Consider the following 21,805-nt stretch of genomic DNA (forward strand, 5'->3'; position numbering starts at 1 on the left):
CCAATTAGACCCCAATGAATTTTTCATGTAAAAATTTATATTGTTTAAGTGATGCTTTCAACATATCTATGTGCATGCAGAGGTTTCATACAATCCTAAATCGCTAAAATATTCAATGATTTATACTGTCATGAATATTTTAGCTCTCAATATCACTCAAAATTTATTTTAAAATAACACATCAATCTTTTCAAAATGTATAATGATTCTTAATGTTTATAAGATTTATTTAAAAAACATTCATCATTATTATAAATATTTTTTTAATAATGTAAAAATACTAATTTGTAAAAATATTAAATATTATCTTTTAATTAAAATTTTAATCTTACATCATCAATTAAAATTTAAAAAGATATCAAGAATCAATATTTTTTTTTTCCTTTTTTCTCCATATTAATTTAGAATTTGAAAAGATCTACTAAATCAACTTTTCGACCACATTGAATTCCATAATCATATAAAAAACTTTTCTTGGTTGTTGACAAGTCTTGCTCTCACCTTCTTAATCCTTACTATAAATTTCCATTCTCCCAAATAGTTTTCTTCAATTTAAACAATTTTTTATAAGGATGAAAGTTTCTTATATGTATTACGTACGTTTATAATTTTGAATGAACAGTTCTTCTCTGTCCCATTCAAAAAATTTTGTGATGATTCTAGTTGGCTTGCCAATATAATTAATAAGAAACAATAAAAAAATTTTATATTAAACCTCATCACTGTAGAATTACTCGTGTACTGATGATGAATTTTTCGTCTTTTGACTTCCTTGTTTTACATGTAATTATTTTTTAAATAGTAAAAACTTTTCAATTATCATTTATAATGTAAATATTACTGTCTTATAAGCATCATGCAAACATTAATATATGCTAAGAAAAAATCTTCTCTGAGGTTATTTTTGGGAAGGCTATAGTATTTTATAAAGTTGATTGTTAAGTTGTTGAAGGTAAGAAACTTAAATTTCGTTTGGAACAACTTTCTTACTAATTTATGAAGCACCTTTTTAAGTACAAAAAATTTAAAATCAAAAATTTTTTGTACTAATTAAGAAACTGCTTCATAAAGCAGAAAGAAACTTGTCCCAAACGAAGCCTTGATTATTCTTATTGGAAAAAAAAAATGTTGACAAAGCAGCAAGAAAGTAGTAGCCAAATAAAATTATCATTGTTGCTTGAAAAGCAAAGCAACGAGAACGGTATCCAAATAGACCCTGAGTCTGTGGGAGTGGGAGTGTGAGACACCTGCAGCATGTTATAAAGATGTTTTTGAAGTTCTTGTGAAGAAAATATTTTCTTTTATTATGTTATTGTGAATATTATAAATATATTCTTTTTTTTTTTAATCAAATAGCTATTTTTTTAAAGTTAACACACATGAGTAACTTCGGTTGTAAAAAAGCAACCAAAATTTTCTAGAAAATAGTAGCAAAATAAAACTGTGTTTGTGGCCTGAAAGGAAAGTGCTGAGAAAGCTGTCAAAAATTTTTGTACTAAAAAAATATTTTAAGAAGCAATAAGAAAACCATTCCAAATGAAGCCTAACCCTCAATTATACATTTGAATCATGAACATTTTATTTATCCAACAATATATTGTTTTTAAGAAAAAAATTAAAGATTGCCATAATAATATTTTTTAAAAATTAGGATATATATATCGTTGGTCAGCTTGGAGACTCGTTCTCCCATTAAAACTCTTTTGTGCCATCACTAATAAAAAGACGGATATAAATTTTTAATGAGAATAAGCCAAAATATTTACTTTAAATCTGTCAATATTTAAATAATACTTATAATTATAAAAATCTTTTTTAAAAAATGCAATATGTATATTAAGCATAATTATAAATTTTTTCTTCATTTTAAAACGAGGAGAGCCTCTCCTACTCCTTACAAATTTCAAAACTCTGTTCATTTAAAAAAAATCAAGATAGACCAGTCAAGAAATTACAATATAAATGGTCTATTCATCAAATTATTATTTATTTATTTATTTTCTCCGTATGATAACATTTGTCAAATCCATTATTCTATTTTGTGTTTTTTATTGCTTAATACCGAGAAAAAAAAAACAAAATATTAAATGCAAAAAAAAAACAAAATACTGAATATTTAGAAATTTAATATATAGTTAAATAAAGGGAAAGCTATTTAGAAACAATTAAATTTTTTTTTAAATTGAAGCCAAAGAATTTTTTTTTTTTTGGGCATATTCTCTTAAAATAATATTTTATAGAGTAACATATTAAAATATGAAATTAAAAGTTTTGAAACTAAAGATCTGAATATCCTTTTTGTCTATCTTAAGCAAAAGGTAGTACTCATCACATACTTAGGTATATATTTCCATCCCTATTATTTGCTCTATGCGAATTTTATTTTTCTAATTTAGCTTATTTTGGTTAATTATTGGAATATTTGTATATGTTTTTTGGCTGGTTTCATTTAATAATTTGTCTTGGTAGCTAATTATAATTACGATAATATTTATATTATCACTCAATTTAGCCTATGCATATAGACAATGGAGAAAATTAGATTCTAGTATTCTGATAAAAAATTTATCAAAATAAAATTTTAAAATTTTAAATTAATTTGAAATTAAAATATTCCCAAAAAAAATTAAAATATAACATATTAAATTTGAATAATTAGTTAATTATTGTATTATGTCATTTAAAAATAAATTTTCAAAATTTAATTCTGAAGAAATTTTAATCAAAACATTATAAATGATTTTTTTCAACGATAAAATCAACTTGAAAATTATCAATGAAAAAAAAAGATCGAATTTTGCCGCTCCCTAATTTTTTTCTAAAAGATTAAAACATTTTGAGACTATAAAAGTACCAAGTTAGTCCTTTGACTTTTTAAATAGGAACAAAAATAGTCATTACATTAAAAAATAATGAAAAAAAAATCTAAGAATTTATTAACGAGAAATTGTCGCATTATGGATGGCAAAGGGTTAACTTTAGTATAAAAATTAACTTGCTGACATTACCCACAATCTAAATCTACTCCCACCGATATTTAAGCGTACATGTCATATACGAGAAAATATAGTTGATTGAAATTTAGGTTTCGTTTGGTACGACTTTTTTACTGTTTCTTAAAACAGTTTTTCAGTTTAAAAATTATTTTTTTTACGAGAAAGCTCTTTTAAGAAGCAATAAAAAAGCTGTCACAAACGAAACCTTGATCTTTACCAAATAATATATAAGACAAAATAAATTTCCAAAAATTCCTTTATTTTTTTAGCACCATTAACAACGTCCATTACTTTGGATTTTACGATCATTTAAATCCCTATTCAAAAAATTAGAGATCTAAAATGAGCCTTTCGGAATCATTTTAATCATTCATAAAAAGTCAATGAATTAATTTGATCATCATCTCTTATCTAAGTAATACCAAACACTCTAAACTTTTTTCAAATTACCCAATTTGGCTCTAACCAGGTTTTGGATTTTTTCTGACACTCAAATAAAAAGCCAATTGTCCAAAATTTGATTAACTGAACTGTATATATATGCCTTTAATATTCAAAAATATTTTCTTATGGATAATTAATAATTAGGAATTTGATGGTATGTGTCAAAATTGCTTATGTATTAATTATCATATTCATAATGAATATATTGTAACTCTTCAGTGGGTTTAGGAAAGGGATGGACTTTTTTAATGAAAATTTTATATTTTATAAAAATTTATGAGGTATAACTTCAACAAATTTAAACTAAACTCCAGCTAAGGCGCATTAAGAGTTTCTAATTAACTATTTTATGCATGTGTGGATAAATGACCAAATCAATCAAAGATTAAATTGTAAAAGGACAAAGAAGAACTTATTAATTATCTAAATTTATTGATCAAGAACTTGTTTTGATTAGAGAAATAGGTTGTTTGAGTTAGGCTTGAAATTTTTTTTAATTAAATATTTATTAGCTCTTAATTATGATAATTTAATTAGTAATTATTAGTTTTGTGCTTTTCTTATTTGCATTTGATGTCATTTTTATTTAGTTGAGATTATTTTTTGTATTATTTTTAAATATCTCGGAGAACTCGCCATTGAGATTGATCAAGTGATTGTCTACAAAGAGTTGAAATCTTTTTTTGCTCTAAGTATTGCCAAGTGGTATTAATTGTGTAATTTTATGTATATTATTACTTGAGCTTCGTTTGAGATAGTTTTTTTATTGCTTCTTAAAGCATTTTTTAGTACAAAAGTTTAAATATTAATTTGTACTAAAAAGTTACTTTAAGAAGCAATATGAAAGTCATTCCAAACTAATCCTTTGAACTAGTAATTCATCTAATTATTGCCAAGTGGAATTGTGTAATTTTATGTATATTACTTGAACAGCTTTCTTATTACTACTTAAAGTATTTTTTAGCACAAAAGTTTAAATATTTGTATTAAAAAGCTAATTTAAGAAACAATAAAAAAAGTCGTCTCAAACGAACCCTTAGATCTAGTAATTCATCTAACACTAAATTTTGACCTAAATCTATCTATAAGTAGTGTTAGAAAATGAGTCTAACATATTAACGTTTCATTTGAGACAATTTTCTTATTGTTTTCTTCTGCAACATTTTAGTACAAAAATTTCTTGAAAGCAACAGAAAAATCAATGACTAAAAGCTCTCCCAAATAAAGCTTAAGTTATATGTAAAGTACTGTTTATTGTATTTTGATTTACAGCTCTTGACCGGTTTTTTCTTGAATTGCGCTTTTAGACTTGTGAAAGTTAATGAAAATGTCTACGGTCAAGATCTAATCACCATTAAATTACTAGCCATCACCGTTGAACACTCACCGTGCATGAAGTTCCACCTTATCTTCATTGAAAGCGTAAAGCCATTTACAGTTTTATTTTTCTTCCAGAAGAAGGAATCGATTGGACGCAAAGTAAAGCTTAGCTCAATGATTCTGCACATAAACAAAACCCAGAGAACCTGTCAAAGGTTGACCATCTCTGCCTCTCGATCGGCCTTCGCTTTGTAATTTATTTTTCTGCCAACCTTTCTTTCCTTATTCTTCACAATTTACTCCAACGAATTACATAAAGAAGACAAATCAAAGATCATAGATAATTCTGTAATTATTTATAAAGCTTGTTAATTGGACAAGTTGTTTCTTGATTACTGTATGTAATTAGTATATTTATGTATTCCCCCTCCACATGGATGACTTTTGGCTCCACGTAAATTCATTCAATGTTTCGTCATCATCGGCTTCATCGCCATTTGCTTCTTGGAGTCGATTATTTTAGATTGATTTTATGAATGGTTCTTCATTTTGTTCACAATGAATTGCATTATATGATGAATCTTCTTCTTCTTCTTCTTCTTTTTGTGGCTAAATCATTTGTTTTTTTTTTTTTCGATCCATTTTATTTATAGGGGCTGTTTGGATAACATTGTTGTTGTGGGGTTATGAGTTTTGGATGAGAAAAATAAAGGGCTGGGTTACGTAGTTAACTGCTAGTGTAAAATTAATTATCAAACAACCTAAAAAAAAATAAAAAATAAAAAAACAAAAAATAAATAAATAAAGAAATAAAAATAAAATTAATATCAAACAACAATGACATGAATCCCTTAATTTACACAGGAGATAAAAGATTCATATAGCCGACCCCACTTAGTAGGAAAATATTAAATGTTGTTGTTATTATTCGGTTGTTTGGAATGAGGATATTGGGCTAAATGTAAGAGTTATACACTATGTAGGCATTTTGTTGGCTGAAAAGTTAATTTGAAGTAGAATTTTGGGTAATTTGTTCATTTTGTTTAACCTTGATGAATTCTGAATATTCTAATTTGAGTGATTTTTTTAATATATCGCATCATTCAATTTTTCACAAATAGTCATCCGACCACTGTCGCCAACCGCCGCCCTTCAACTCTGATCCCTCCTACCACCACTATCGGCAAACATAGATTTATTTGCTTGCATGCAAAACACAAAAATTTAGGCCTTTGAATTTATTTACAAACAACCAGAAACTATAAAGTATTTCAAATATAAAGATTTTAAATTATATTGTTCTTTGAGTATATGATTTTCAAATAATTGCAATCAAGCTATGTCTTATACTCCGTTTGAGATGACTTTCTTACCACTCTTTAAAGCAGCTTTTTAGTATAAAAATTTTTGTAATAGAAAGTTGTTTCACAAAGCAATAAGAAAGCCGTCTCAAATGAAATCTTAGTCAACTTTTACTTCTTTTTTCCTAGTACTTTTCCAAATAATTTTATCTATTATTTTTAACTTCTATTATATATAATACAAAAATCGCACAAGTACTCATTTAATTGGCTGTTCTTGTTAAGAAAAAAACTTTAAAATAAATATCATTCATTTTCTATGTAAATCAAATATATTTATATATCTAAAGGAGATTTCTAGGTGCATCTGTGGACCTTAAAATAAATATTAATTTCTTACTACTTGCACTGCAAGCACCCAATTAAATATTGCAAGTACCAAAATTTATTTTATTATTTTTTTAAAACTTTTTTTCTAACTGCAAAAAATACACAACTCTCCTTGGCCTATTAATTAAGAGCTTAGGCTTCCGACTAAGAGATCCAGGATTCGAGTCTATGTATATGTGTTGTGTGTGTGAGTTCGCCTTAAATGACCTAAATGTCCCAAAAAAAAAACTGCAAAAAATCAAATAGGCCTATCTATATCATTAAAAATCAATAATCGGATCCATAAAATAAAACAGGCATAATGATTTCTTAATTAAAATAATCCATTAGAAACCGTATAATACAAAAAAAAAGTCTACAAATATATAAGAACCTATGAGATTAACTAAGATATGCAGAATATTAAACTATATATGTATATATAAATCAAAATATTAAACTATGTAGGAGGACATATATCGTGGGTCCAACTTGCTGATGACTGCATGATATATATTCTACTCCAAGAAAGACAACAGGAAAGAAACTATAGTCTTTCCCTCTCTCTCTCTCTTCATATTTTTTAATACCAAATCCATGCTCTAATTGCCCTTTTTAAACTCCTTATTCCTGCAATAAACCAGTGTAGAACCTCTCTTCTTTTCCCTCAAGAAGAAGAAGAAGAAGGAAGATAGAGATGGGAAGAACACCATGCTGTGATAAGGCAAACGTGAAGAAGGGGCCATGGTCGCCTGAAGAGGATGCAAAGCTCAAGGCTTACATAGAGAAGTATGGAACAGGTGGAAATTGGATTGCTCTTCCACAGAAGATCGGTATAGATATATATATACTTCTTATTTGTATGTATAAATATGTATAGTTTGGTATCTGATATTATCTGATATTACGTGCAGGTATGAAGAGATGTGGGAAGAGCTGCCGCCTCCGGTGGCTGAACTATCTTCAGCCGAACCTGAAGCATGGCGGCTTCTCGGAGGAGGAGGATAACATCATTTGTAGCCTCTACGTAACAATTGGAAGCAGGTATGCTCGTGCTTAATTTCTCTACTGTGAATTAATTAATTACATTAATCTCATGGATCTTATTAACAAAAGAAAATTTTGAGTGAGGATGTTCTGATCAAAATTTAAGTTTTAAAGGATTTTAAATTTTGAATTTGTTTTGGAGATGAATATAATGAAAAGTTTTATGAATTTTATTCATCTGAAAATAAATTTAAATTTTTCATTTTTTTTAAAGATATTTTAAGCTGAATTATCTCAAAAAAATAAAAATTTAGATCTTTCTGGAATCACGATGGAACCTTTCACCAAGCTCACATTATGCGAAAAAGTGAGAGAAGAAAAAGAGCTTGAGATAAATCATTATTTATTTTGTTTTAATTTCTCATTAATTTCATATAAAATTGATTTCTTTCAGTAATATCAATTGGTTATAAGAAAAAAAACCATAAGTTAGTTTGTAAAATCTCTTACTTTGGCTAATGGAAGACAGACTTTTATTCAGAATTTGAATAGTTAGAGGTCTGAGATAATTGATCATCAGAACTAGTAGCATCGATCATGTTGGATTAAAGAGAAACATGAATAGTACTCTATCTATCTACTAATCTTTGACAAAAATTGTTAACTGACTAAATTGTCAATTCATCAAACAGGTGGTCTTTTATTGCCTCCCATCTGCCCGGAAGAACAGATAATGACATCAAGAACCACTGGAACACAAGATTAAAGAAGAAGCTTTTGGGCAAGTCCCGTAAAGATCACCAGAAACAAACTCGCCGCATTCCCAAGCTACTGGAACCCAAAAACATAGAAGAAACAAATGATTTCTACAGCATACAGAATCCAGCTGCTTTGCCATCCAACCCCGAAACAGACAGCCAAGCTTCAATTAAAAAACTTCTAATGAAGCTTGGAGGCAGAATTTCCAGTGATGAAGCTGAAATTCCTCCTTTGATTAATGCACCAGATCAAAATAATCTATATGGGAATACCAATGCATGCCTCATGGCTTCTTCAGCTCAGCTCAGCTCCTACAACGAATGCCTCTCCACAAACCTCAACGACATATTTGCTTCCAATGAAGTGAAATTGGAAGGATTTGAAGATTATTCTCTGTATGGAATGACGTCGTCGACAACCATGGCAGAGGAGATTACAGGATTGATTGGAATGCCTGAGGCTCTAACCTGGAATACTAGTGATGTAAGCTCTTTGATTTATCCTTCCATGGCTTCTACCGCTGTGAACTATCAAGGTTCAATGCAGCACTGTGCGTATCAAGATCACCTAATGCATCTTGGTATATAGTGATATATCATTCAATCATGGATAAAATTTGGCTCAAGATATTATGAATTTAACTTAAATCAAATGAGAAGTGTCTTATATCGATCCTGAACCAAATTTTTTTCTTGAAATAGTGGTGTACATGCATGGTGATTTAGGTTTCGTTTGGGACTGCTTTTTTACTGCTTCTTAAAGTTATTTTCTAGTACAAAAGTTTTAATTTTAACTTAAAAGCTGTTTTAAGAAGCAGTAAGAAAGCCATCCCAAACTAAGCTTTCAGTTTAAGAGGTTTAAATTTTGTGATGGTGTTGGATTTCTCAAATGTATACCTACACAAATAAGTTCATTAGAGTTGCTTGTGTGCTTTTACATTTGTTGGTTAATTAAATTCTTCAATATTTTAATTTGGTTCCACATGCAAGAGGAAAATTGTGATTTAGATTGTGGGAGTGGTTGGCAATTGGACAGGTTTTTAATTTTTTAAGTTTTTTTGAGGTTTTTAACAGTCATGATTATAAAATGTATATTTCAAGGTGCAGGAAGGCTTTTTTTATCAGAAGACTGTGCTGCTCTATTTCCTAATGTGTTCGTTTTACTCAATGTCACACTCTCTTCCATGCTATCATCATGAAAGGAACCATCTTCACAGTATATCAGAAGCTAAGTAAAATATTTTTGTTGATCTACGAGATACATAGAGAGAGAGAGAGAGAGAGAGAGAGAGTTGGCAAAAGAACTGAGGTACATTGGGACCTCTCTAACAGGATGACATGATTATTACTTAGAATATAGATATTCATTTCTACAGCAAGACAAAGATGGGATGAGTGGAAGTACTGTTACGTAGAATTGTCTCTTATTGGAAGGATACGTTGAATGCTCTCCAATCTTTAGGTGACTTGGATTTATTATGCTGCAAAAAGGGATGAACCTGGGAATTCATTGTTCTCTTCTGGCATTTATGGAGTCGTTTGAAAGAGAAATGGTTGGAGTTTTCTCTCCTCCGGCCCGAGTTTGCATTAATTTCTACTATTTCATTATTATTTGTACATGCTCAAAATACACTAAAAAAAGTCCCATTATAAAAAACTTTGCATCAGTTGCTTAAAACATTTTATTTTATTTCAAAATTTTCTTAAATTCAGAGGTGATGTGCCAAAATATTAGCTGTCTGAAAGTCCAGATCTGAAGCTTGAGGGTTTTTCTTTTTTAAAATGAATGTGCACAGAGCTTGAATAACTTACAGGTTAACAGCTTCTAACTGGCAGCAGCAATGCCTCACCCTATTGACCACTGTTAACCAACATCAACACCCGTCGTCACCAACACTCAACACTATAGTAAACATATACCCATTGTCTTTCATTGCCTAACACCTAACATCGACCAACATCAATGTATTATAACCTCTATCAAATGCTATAAAGACTAAATCTAACAGATCTTCTCCCCTAACAAGGTCATCATAAAGCTAACTTTTTATACGACCAAACTATCTAAGATACTCTTTCTACTCTTATATGCTACTAGATCATAGCTAGCTACTGCATACTTTTTTATGTTTATATTTTATCTCTAAGTGTAAAGTCACTCATCCACCAGAGCATACTCATCTTTAAAACACTTAATTTTATGCTTCTTTTGTAATTAATGTTCAACATTATGTGTCATAAAGCATTACAAATCTCACTATCATCTTATAGAATTGTTATACTTTATGTTTGAGGGGTACTTTTCTATCACACAATAGGTGCGATGCAGTCCTCCACTTCAACCATCCGACTTGAATTATAATGATAATATCCTCATATATTTCACCATCGCTTTGAATATAGACCCTAGATAACTAAAAATCATATATACACTTTGTAATGAATCGATAACCAAATGTATAGTACCACTAAAATTACACTCCATATATCATTTTTTAGATCTACTTAAATGAAAGCCTATAGATTCTAAGGTTGACCCCTATAATGCCAAGTTTTCATCAACTCCCTCTCTAGTCTTATGAATAAGAAGAATATCATTATCAAAACGTATGCACCAAGGTACGTGCATCCTCTTGCAAATGTTGTAGTAAGAATATATATGCCAAAATAAAAATGATATTGGCTTAAAGTTTATTCTTAGGCTCTGTTTGGCTGCCGGATTTATGCAGGATTTGAGTAGGATTTATGCTAAACCTGCTAAATAGGATTTAAGTGGTTAAGTATCAATAACATCAATCTTATATATCTTACCTATTATTAACCATATATATTATATTCAATCAATACATGTATATGTACCAATCATGATCTATTTAGCAATGCTATCTATGTACATTATAGTTTTATTTATTAATACTATAATGTAAACATGCATTAATATATGATTCAGCAAGGTATAACATACAATTTTAATATAATATTTTGATCTTTTTAACCCCAGCTACTTCCCAGTTGTTGATCTGTCATATTCATCATAATTATTATTTATCAGTAAATTAATTATCATTATATATGACTTTTATTAAATCAATAAATAAACATCACTATCTACCCGTCGACGTAATCAGTCATTAGTTACAGGCTAAGACCGAGATAATAACAGAATGGACGAACAAAAAGTCAAAAAATGCCCCGAATGCTTTCTCTCTTCTCCGTCCCTCTCTTTTCCTTCCTCTCCCTCTCCCTCTCCCGTTCTTCCTTCTTGATCAAGTCACGGAGGTGAGGGGGAGGGTTGGCGGCTTTATCATTTGCATATTATTCAAATTCAAAATCATAGCTTTGTTGATTATGACCTCTAACATGAAAATTACTTTTGTATTGGAGAAGCATATGAAAAATATATAAATAAATATGATAAAAAAATTTATAGCTTTCTCAAAATTTTAATTAGATTCATATATTTCACCAATAAAAAAATTCATATATGATAAATATCATTAATCACACATATTTAAAGTTTCATTTGGAATAACATTCTTATTACTTTTTAAAGCAGTTTTTTAATACAAAAAAATATTGAACTTAAAATTTTTGTACTAAAAACTATTTTAGAAAATAATAATAATAAAAACTCACTCAAACAAAACCTAACCCAAAATTTTATAATCATATTTTACTCATATAATCTATTTACTTATTTATTTATTTGTTAATAAAACAATTTTATGCATTCTTGAAATTACATATAACAATAATTAAGAAAAGAAGTCTATCCTTGCAATAAGGATCACATTGATTTAAAGCTGTATGGTCATTTTCTTATAAATAAAGAAATGTTTTGGTGTCAGCAATGACATCAACACAGGAACACAGTCGATCACACCAATGCATATAAAATCATCAAATTAAGAAATACAGAAAGTCTTTGTTGCCTATAATTATAATTGAGTAGCAGTGTTCAACTTTACCATCTGGCCATGTGAAGCAATTTGAATTTTGTAAAATAAATTATTGTTTAAAACAATTTTTATTACAACAAAAACCTTCCCCAATTTGCCAGCAAGTCCTATGTTTCAGAAAATATATAAAGTCATGTAAATATATTTTATGATAAATATAAAGAACTTTTTGTATAATTTGGAGTTTGTAATTTTTCAGCGAAAATATTGATTAAGCTTATTAAATTCATTATTACTTACTAAGAAGATGGAAAATTTGTGTAATTTACAAAATTTTAAGAAGTTCACATTATCTTAGTTTTTAGACAAATTATTTATTAATGCGAGATGTAAACGAGTGGAGCTGAGGTCGAGTACACCTCTAACTTGAGCCTAAGCTTGATTAATTAATCAGTTTGACCTCGAGCTTAATTCTATGAGTTCGAGCAGGCTCATAAGCATGTTCGTTTATAACAAAAGAGACGAATTGATTATGATTCAAACAATAATTATAATAAAGCTATAAAAAGAATAAGAAATAAAAATAAATAATAAATAATCATTTGTTATAAGAAAATGATATATCATTTCAAATATTTTTAATAGCTTTATACTTAAACTTTGAATTTTAATAAACTTTAAGTGTATTGATTATTCATATTTTTAATACCAGTTGGCTCACAAACTATGAAACTATTGAGCTGAGTTAATGTTAGAATTCTAGACTTTTTCAAATAAGTAATAATAATACAATAAAATAAAATAAAAATAGAAATATTAGGAATTAATCGATGACTTAGACTTTGTTTGGAACAATTTTTTATTGTTTTCTAAACCAAATTTTTAATATAAAAATTTTTTGAATTAAATATTTTTATACTAAAAAAATGTTTTAGAAATCAATAAGAAAGTTGTCTCAAACAAAATCTCGTGAAATTTAAAATTTATGACCGCTAAATAACTTGGTCAACTTAACCGGTTTGCTTAATGTCAATTTGAGGGACATACAATTTTTCTTTTTTCTTTTTTATTTTTCAAATTTTTACAAGCAAATTGTTCACAAATTTTTTATCCATTATTTTATAAATTTTCTTCAGTTTACATAAAGAAAATTGTAGCTCACAAATGGTGATTATCTGCCTTTTGTATTGAATTTGAACTGCCATTTCAAAAAGTTGGTGGAAGACTTCTATTTTCAAAAAAATAAAAAATAAAACAATAAATTAAATAAAATTACTAAAAAATGCAAAAGAAAAAAAAGTCAAATATGAGCTAAATTTTAATGTTTTTATGAAAAAATAGCAATGTTTTATATTTAAAGAAGGGACACTTAACATGGAAAATTTGTCCATTTAGAAGAAAATGACATACAAATTAAATTTGCAGCAATATAATTATCATCCAAAGTTTCAATCTTATTATAATAATGCTAATGAAAATATGCTTTCATCCTAAAGTCAACAAATAATTGGACAGAATATCAATATTAGGTTCAATACATCAATAATTATTTTTTAGCACAAAAGATTAAATTTCTGATACTCGATACTCTCAAATGTCTGATGAAGATGGCAAATCATATTAATTTATCTGTCTTATATGAGATTTAATAATCAATAGTTCAATACTCTCGACTGCCGTAACAAAATCTTCTTCCTTCATTTCGCAATTAGAACAGAGGATCATATAAGTTTTTGGGTAGAAAAGTTGGATTATATACATCTTTCTATCTTAAGTTGGATACGAATATTCTTAGCCAATTTCTTTGCTAAGATTTAGGCTTCGTTTGGGACGGCTTTTTTATTTCTTTTTAAAATAGAGTTTTAGTACAAATTTTTTTATTTTTGTATCGTTTTAGAAAGCAATAAAAAATTCGTCCCAAACGAAGCCTTAGTCTATGTGCGGGACGACTGCATTGTTTTATAAAGTTAATTTGGAGAAAAGAAATTTTCTCTACAATGATTGTTGAAAGAAGTTTTCAATCATGAAAATTTTTAAAAAACTGAGAAATTAGCAGCAAAATGATAGTCAAATAAATATGTAGATGTTATCTAAAAAATAAAACAGCTAAAAAGTTGTCCCAAGCTACTTTATTAACCCAAAAATAAGACAAACATTGCATAAAAATTCTCTCACCAGTTGTATTAGGGGGTCAATATTTGATACGATCTGAAACCCAACTCAAATCCGACCCGAAAATTTTGAGTTAGGGTCAACCCTCTTCGCAAATGGGTCGGATTCGGGTTCCTGAATTCGTCACGTTTGAAAAAACTGATCGAGTTCGGGTTGACTTGGACAATCGATGGGTCAACCCAAAAATCTGTTTCAAATGAGCTGATCGTGCTGCCCAGGTTAATCTGGCATCTGCCCACGCAAGAGCCTGGCCGCTCGTCCCGTTCGATGCTGCCCACAGTTCGAGCTGCTTGCGCCCGCCCACGTGTTGCTTCGACTGCCCGGTCGTCCTGCAGTAGACGCAAGCCCCTCCACCGTTCGTCGTCCGACCGTCGCCGTCCAACCGTGTCAAGTCGGGTCAACCCGATAACCTGACGGGTTGGGTTTGGGTCTGAACTTCCGACTCTTTTACATAATCAAGTCGGTTAGGGTCAACCCGTTTTAACCCAAATTTGACCTGAACCCAACCCGGATTTTGATACCCCCTATGTCATATTCTCTAAGCAAGTTAGCTTGTCGAGGCAAATCTTAATTTTGGAGCAATGATGCAATTAAAATCTCAAATGAAAAATAAGAGGAAGAATTTTCCTCAAATTTAAATGAACATAACTATTACAACAATACTTGTAGAATAAAATTCTTCATATCAGAATTTCATTCAAGATCAACTTAAAATAGTTTCCCCCCATGTTTATCTTTAATACAACCTAATTGATAGCTAACTTAACCAATGAGACTTTGAAATAACTGTCCCTCATTTCATTATACACCCACTAATAATATGCCGAACAAATAGAAATATCCCAAAACAAAACGTCAAAGTTACACTAACTACTTGACTGCATGCAGTGTTGTCAACCCATGTAGCCTAATTAAAAACGCACTGTCCAATTAAAAGTTGCCAATCTGACCAACACTTTTTTCCTCTTTTGCTATACAATTATAGTTCTTTATAGTAACCTAAAAATAGAGGACTCCTTACCTTTTTTTTTTTAATATATATCAATGAAAGAGACGGTCACTAGTTTAGATAGATAGGAGGATTCTTCATCATGTTTATCCAGGCTAAGCTACATTTAGTAGCAGCTGCCTTCTTATACTCCTCTATTATATCATTGCGATTTTCTTTAGGACAATTTTCTAACTATTTCATCTTTCGCATTGAACCATAATATTATTTTGGCTATTGATTTCTCACTATTTTTTAAGGTCATATTGACTAAGGTTTCGTTTGAGACAACCTTCTTATTGCTTCTTAAAATAATTTTTTAGTACATAAAAAATTGTTGTACTAGAAAACTGCGCGCTGCTTTAGAAAGCAATGAGATAGCTATCTCAAACGAAGCATAATCAACTTTATAAAATGCTGCAACCGTTCCAATCAGATCCTAATTAAGTCTCAAATTAATATTTAACATTATAGGAATCTTAGAATTTTTTAAAAAGTTGACTTGAGTCCCAAAATAAAAATTTAATGCATGTAGAGTCAACTACAAATTTTGATGATAATTTTTAAAATACTTATCAGTTATACTTATTATATGAGTTATTTAATGTTGATCATTGCTAGAGTTTTATAATGAATATTATCACATTTTTTTATTCGGTGGACATTTAGGTCAATTAAAATAAATTCACACACTCATCACTTACATAAGACTTAAATTCAAAATTTTTTAATTGATAATCAAAACTCTCAACCAACAGATAAAAAATAAGCTATATATGTTATATCTTTCTTTATCATCATAAAGAGATGCAGTTGATTATGCTAATAATCACTTATTTAGAATCGATTTGAAGAATCCTTACTACTTCTTTTAATAAAGTTTTGTGTTATATGAGATGCTAATTTTGTTTAATATAAATTCTTACACGTAAATCCTAATCATATTATTAATAGCCTTTTTTTTTTCTTTCTGCTTAATTATTTTAAGCTAATTTCTACCTACGTAGCCATATATTACATGCACAGACGACTGTCAATGTCATTATCATAATTAATCTTATCTCAATTATTGGAGATTGGATTTAATAATATCCTTATTTTAAATTTGTTTATGTTTAGTACTATTTAGAATATTCAATTGATTATGCTTATCAATATTATCTTAGTTCTAATCATTTTTTTAATCCTCTTATTTTTATTTTATCTATTTCTCTAATAGTTATATCTTATATAATTAATTTTATATATCCTCAAATTAAATAAATCTATTTTCATTTGCACATTATTTATAAAAGATATCACTCTTTTTTTTTTCTAAAATATTTTTTTTTCTTTCAATCTATTTATTTTTTCTACATTTCTATCACGCTTAAGTAAGCTATCAACAATTTTTTTATAGTGTCGGATTATCAGATTTATACAACATTGTTGGCCATTATGGTTTAAACTTTTTTATTATTCTCTTATCATTAAATTTTCTCATCGTCATATAATTTATTAAATTTATATTGATATCTTTATGATAATGATATTTTCTTTTTGATACTCCTAAACAACATATTTATTCATGATTAATTATTCTGAATCCAAGAAGAAACAGTGGTAGTGTTTCTGAGTGAGCTGTCATTAGTGAAGATTAAAGGGAGATTAATTAATGGACTAAGATCATAATTAATTTGATATGTTTAAAGGAAGATGAGTCAAGAAAGACACGACAAAAGGTTAATGCCAAGGACATCATCAACAAGAGGTTTTTAATAGTCTGCAAACGGTGGAACAAATAAGGGATAGACGTAAGGGCAGAACTAGTCTTAATTTTCAGGAGAGATAAACTTATAATTGTTGGTGTTGTCTCGAATTTGGCTCGACCATTCACTAAAAAAAAATGTGTGATATTGCTATAATGTCATTTTAGTGATTCTATAGTCTCTGGTGCTGGTGGTGGCATTGAGGTTTTGGCTACTAGCGTTATTGCTGTTGATATTGATACTGTGTCTGATATTGAGCCTGTCGTGGGGGCTTAGCTTCCGAAGAATGGTGTTGTGGTTGTTATGGATACTGCTAATCCTATTGATCATGCTGTCGTTGATTCCTCTGTGCAGGTTTGTAAGGATGTTGTGGTTGGGGTCTTACCTCCTATTTAGGTGAATCGGGATTGTAATAGTATTGATGGTCATTTGGGTTGTGCTTTAGATTCTTGTCCTATTTTGTCGGTGGTTGGGGCTGTCTGCCCCGTCTGTCTTGCCTCCTGTGATTGTGGAATGCTCGAATGGTTTGCTTTCTACCCCTGTTCGGTGGGGCTTGCTCAGTTTCTCCTTCGGCTGTGGATCTTGAGGGTTCTACTAGTGCTCTTGTCCCCACTATCTCTTCCCCTGTTTTGCATGCTGGATTAGTTCCTAATGTTTTTGTTGATGTTCCAGTTAATTTGATTGAGCCTCAAGCTATGGTGTATCATGTGGGAGATAATTCTGGGGTGGATGTGAGGTTCATCTTGATTGGCTTCACTGTTCGTCCGAGTCTGTCTTCTTCTGAGTCTTTTGGGGGTGATGATCATGGAAAGGATTTGCAACATGACAGACCGGTTGTTTCTCGTGGGAGGGGCAGAAGGTGTAGATAACCTTCCTCCAAGTTGGTTGCCTTTGTGTTTATCTTGTTGGATGCCTTCTTTGTTAGTCTTTTGGTTTTTTTTTTTTATTTTTTTTTGGGCCTCTGACTATTTGGCACTTGGGCTTTATTCTTAATGCTTGTTATATGGTTGGAAGCACATTGTGTTGTTGCAATTGGTTTCAAAGGGCAATGATGTGGTTGTGACTCGTTTTTCTGTCAGCTTGGCTCCTGGCAACCTTTCGTGGTGCACTATTGCTCGGTTGGTTGGTTGCTTCGCATTTTCATTCACCAAATTGGATGGTCTAAGCTTGGCTTTGGGGAAGCTGGAAGCCTCGGCTAATTACTAAGCCATGGGGATTTTTTCTCAAATTATTTTCTTTCACTTCTTGGCATTTTGCTCTTAGCGTCCTATACTCTGTTTTTTGAATTTTAATATATTTTGTTGAAAAAAAAAATGTCATTTTAGTGACTAATAATTCTTTGTACTTGAGTACATTATACGTTTTAAAATATCATTAACATTTTATATAATGATAATTATTCTTAAACAAAATTCAGCTTGAAGTATAGATGATTTGTTTGAAAAAAAAAATCAAATCAATCTACTTAATTAATCATTCAATTTCTACAAAATATATGTTGGAGTTGCCTTGAATTTGACTTGATCCCTATTTGTTCATATCCTTGATCGTTATACGCTTCGCAGATATGTAGAAAGTTCAAGGGGCAATTCCCTTGGCAGGGTTCAATCTAACCGGTATGGTCGCAAGGTTAAGGGGCGACCCCTACGGTGGTTTCCAGGGGCAGTGCACCAGGAATAAATTTTGGTTGTAATGATATTTTTGAAATTTTCCGGGTGTGTGAAGATGAGTACATGTGGTTAGGACAAAAAGGGGGCAAATTATGTAAATCCATTTCTCATATAGCAATTGCCCAGCCCCACCCCCACCCCGCCCGCGACATATACATGGTTCCGCCCCTGAATAGACGCATAATAAATTAGAATGAATTGAGAGGAGAGAAATAAAAAGTAAGATTTTCCCTCAGTTACTTCGAGCTTTGTTGCTCTTTGAAAATTTATTTTATTTACAACAACTTTAAAAATAGTAAGAAAGTCGTTCCAAATTAAGCCTGGCTATAAGAGATAGGCTAGGAGGCAGATTTGATCATTGACCTCACCGAACTGAGCTAGCATCCACTTGTTTAAGTGGCAAAGATGAAAGCTGAAGGAATCATGCATGGGAGGAGTTAAAATTTCTCTAGTCCGAAACACAGACCGGTTGTCGTGGTTAGTGGTGATATAAGACATTTCCATGGTGTTGATATATGTTGCCAGGCATGACACTTCTTTTATATGGCAAACACTTCCCATAATGGCATCAAAATGTGCACAATGAATATATCCTACATAGTAGACCAAATAAAAAGATAGAAAGCCAAACTATTTGGCAGTTCAAAGAGATGAAAGAGTTCTCAAACTGAGACTAAGAAGCCTGATGTGAAGAACACGAACAATTATTACATCCGGTGACCGGATGTAGAGCTACGTTCGGTCACCACTGAGTTACTTGGTATTTGCTCGGTATTGCTAGGTATTGCTTGGCAATAACAAGAAATACCGCTCTGTAAAGACCAATACCGAGCAATACCGAGTTTTTCTAGAAAAAACTCGGTATTGCTCGGTATTACTCAGTATTTACTCAGTATTTGTCTTCACATAATGGTATTTCTCGTTATTGCTGAGCAAAATCGACAAATACGTGGTTTTGTGCCTGCTACGTGGCGCGATCTCAGTGGTGACCTAACGTAGCTCTACGTCCGGTCACTGGACATAATAATTGTTCGAAGAACAAAAAAGTGAGAGGAATAAACTCGTTATCATTAGTAAAAAAAAAAAAAAAACTCGTTATCATTTAATAAAATTTAGAGTGGTTGAACAAACATGTCAGCATCCACTATGAGATCATTTTACCTGATGAGATTGGCATATTCCAAAGAAAATTCTTTAGAAACATCACTTGAAAAAAAAAAAGGATATTAATCAATGGCTGTGTAATAATGAACAGCAGATGATATCGTTGAGATGTCTGAGGGGATTCTAACATCGTTTATAGGCTTGATGAGTAGATTGACCACTCAATCCAGATAACTTAGGCTTAAGCAGCTTTTTAGTACAAAACTAAAAAATTTTGTACTAAAAAGCTATTTTAAGAAGCAAAAAAAAAAAAAAGTCGTCCCAAACGAAACCTTAGTCGAGAGATTGCAGAAGTTCAAAAGTTGTTTTAAGCTATTTTAAGCAGCTTTTTAGTACAAAACTAAAAAATTTTGTACATAAAAGTTGTTTTAAGAAGCAAAAAAAAAAAACGTACCAAACGAAACTTTAGTCCAGAGATTGCAGAAGTTCATGAATGACAATGCTGCTAACAAGAGAGTTCTAAGGAGCAGGGAAGATTATTCTAAGGAGGTTCAGACCTTACTGAGAGGATTGAGAGAGGCTATTTGCTTGGGAAGGCTTGAAAAGTCTTTGAGAGGAATCATTCTATGTTGAGAGGTTTTCTAGTGTTTAAAGTATTTATCAAACAACTAAGGTTGATCTACAATCATTCATTGACGCTGGTCTAACCTGTGGGCATATATGTATGATTGAGGTCACATGCAGGACACAATATTTTGCTTTGGTTCATAGCTAGGGGTGTAAATATTGGACCCGATCTGAAAATCCGATTCGAACCTGATCCAAAAATTTCAAGTTTGAGTTGACCCGAACTCAAAAGGGGTCGGGATCGAAGTTCAACAATTCGACTCGTTTCAAAAATTAGGTTGGGTTCGGTTTGACACGTTGACCCGAAATTAACCCGAAAACCCATTTTGTCCAGTCAACCTGAGATTGACCCGTTTTTTATCCAAAAAGGGAGATTGACCCATTTTGGCCCGAAAACTAGCAGTTTTTTGTTGGCACCGGATCATTTGGGTCGGGTCAGGTTGACCTGGACCCAAAGAGGTTCTGGGTCGGGTTCGAAAAACCGACCCATTCGCAAAAATGGGTCGAGTTCAGGTTGACATGAATAGTGCAGGGTTAGTTACGGGTTTGACTCGAATCCGACCCGTGTCACGAAATTGACACCCCTATTCATAGCAATCATCAACATCCATCATTTCCCTCTAGCTTATCTTCTCTCTTTTCCCCTCTCCCTCCTCTCTTTTCTCTTTCATTTCCCTGCTCTTTTCATATTTGTTTTTATATTCCTCCTTCTATGAGATGGTCAAATGTGAAGTCAAAATTTTTATTTATTAAAAATTGTTATTCTTTTCAACAATATTGAACTAATTTAAGTCATAAATAATGACTATTATTAAGAGTTGAATGAAAGCCACCACAAGTCATAAATGGAGGCTACTATAAGATTCTAAATGGAGGTTATCACAAAAATCTAAATGAAGACTACAAAAGTCTTTCATTGGAAGTTGATTATTAATGTTGGAAGGTAAGCTCTTTATTATATAAATCCATGTAATGCTTGTAAAGTATCTCACAATCATAAGCAAATAAAGAGAATGAAATAAATGGAAAGAAGTTCTTGCAGTAGGTAAGACAGGAGAAGGAGAAGCATGATTAATTCCTTTTCTTTGCATTTGGCCCTCATATTTATAATTTATTTTATTTATATAAAGTGTAGTTCCTTTGATAAATGTTTTTAGAAGTTTTGTGAAATATTTAATCTCTCTACATTCGTGGCTATAGCTGAATCTCACTTAATCATATAAGCATCTCCTATATTTGATGTATTTGGTATGGTTGTTCTCTAGTCTTCATTTATTTATTTATTTATTTTCTTGAAATATTATTACTATTCTAACCATCAGCATCGGAGCTTTAATTTAAGGAGCTTTCAGGTTCGAGCATGGAAGACGAAAAAAACAAATTGATAAGTCACTGAATGAAATTTTGGGTTCTAGAAGATGG

At 30.6% G+C, this 21,805-nt stretch overlaps 1 protein-coding gene across 1 annotated transcript; it reads left to right on the forward strand.

Moving 5' to 3' along the window:
- Positions 1-7,127: 7,127 nt before the first annotated feature.
- On the forward strand, positions 7,128-17,258 carry LOC110107270 (transcription factor RAX3-like). The gene is made up of 4 exons (XM_020837477.2): positions 7,128-7,263; positions 7,345-7,474; positions 8,110-8,726; positions 17,161-17,258. The coding sequence occupies exons 1-4, from the start codon at positions 7,128-7,130 to the stop codon at positions 17,256-17,258; spliced, it is 981 nt and encodes a 326-aa protein (XP_020693136.2).
- Positions 17,259-21,805: the final 4,547 nt, after the last annotated feature.

This window comes from Dendrobium catenatum, unplaced genomic scaffold (assembly GCF_001605985.2).
Source record: "Dendrobium catenatum unplaced genomic scaffold, ASM160598v2 fragScaff_scaffold_133, whole genome shotgun sequence".
NCBI classification, from domain to species: Eukaryota; Viridiplantae; Streptophyta; class Magnoliopsida; order Asparagales; family Orchidaceae; genus Dendrobium; species Dendrobium catenatum.

Excerpts from the sequence above, each read along its gene's own strand:
- LOC110107270 (XM_020837477.2), top strand. The coding sequence starts at position 7,128 with ATGGGAAGAACACCATGCTGTGATAAGGCAAACGTGAAGAAGGGGCCA. Across the intron at positions 7,475-8,109 it reads TACGTAACAATTGGAAGCAG|GTGGTCTTTTATTGCCTCCC; the intron begins GTATGCTCGTGC and ends TTCATCAAACAG. Across the intron at positions 8,727-17,160 it reads TCAAGGTTCAATGCAGCACT|TCTCTGGTGCTGGTGGTGGC; the intron begins GTGCGTATCAAG and ends GTGATTCTATAG.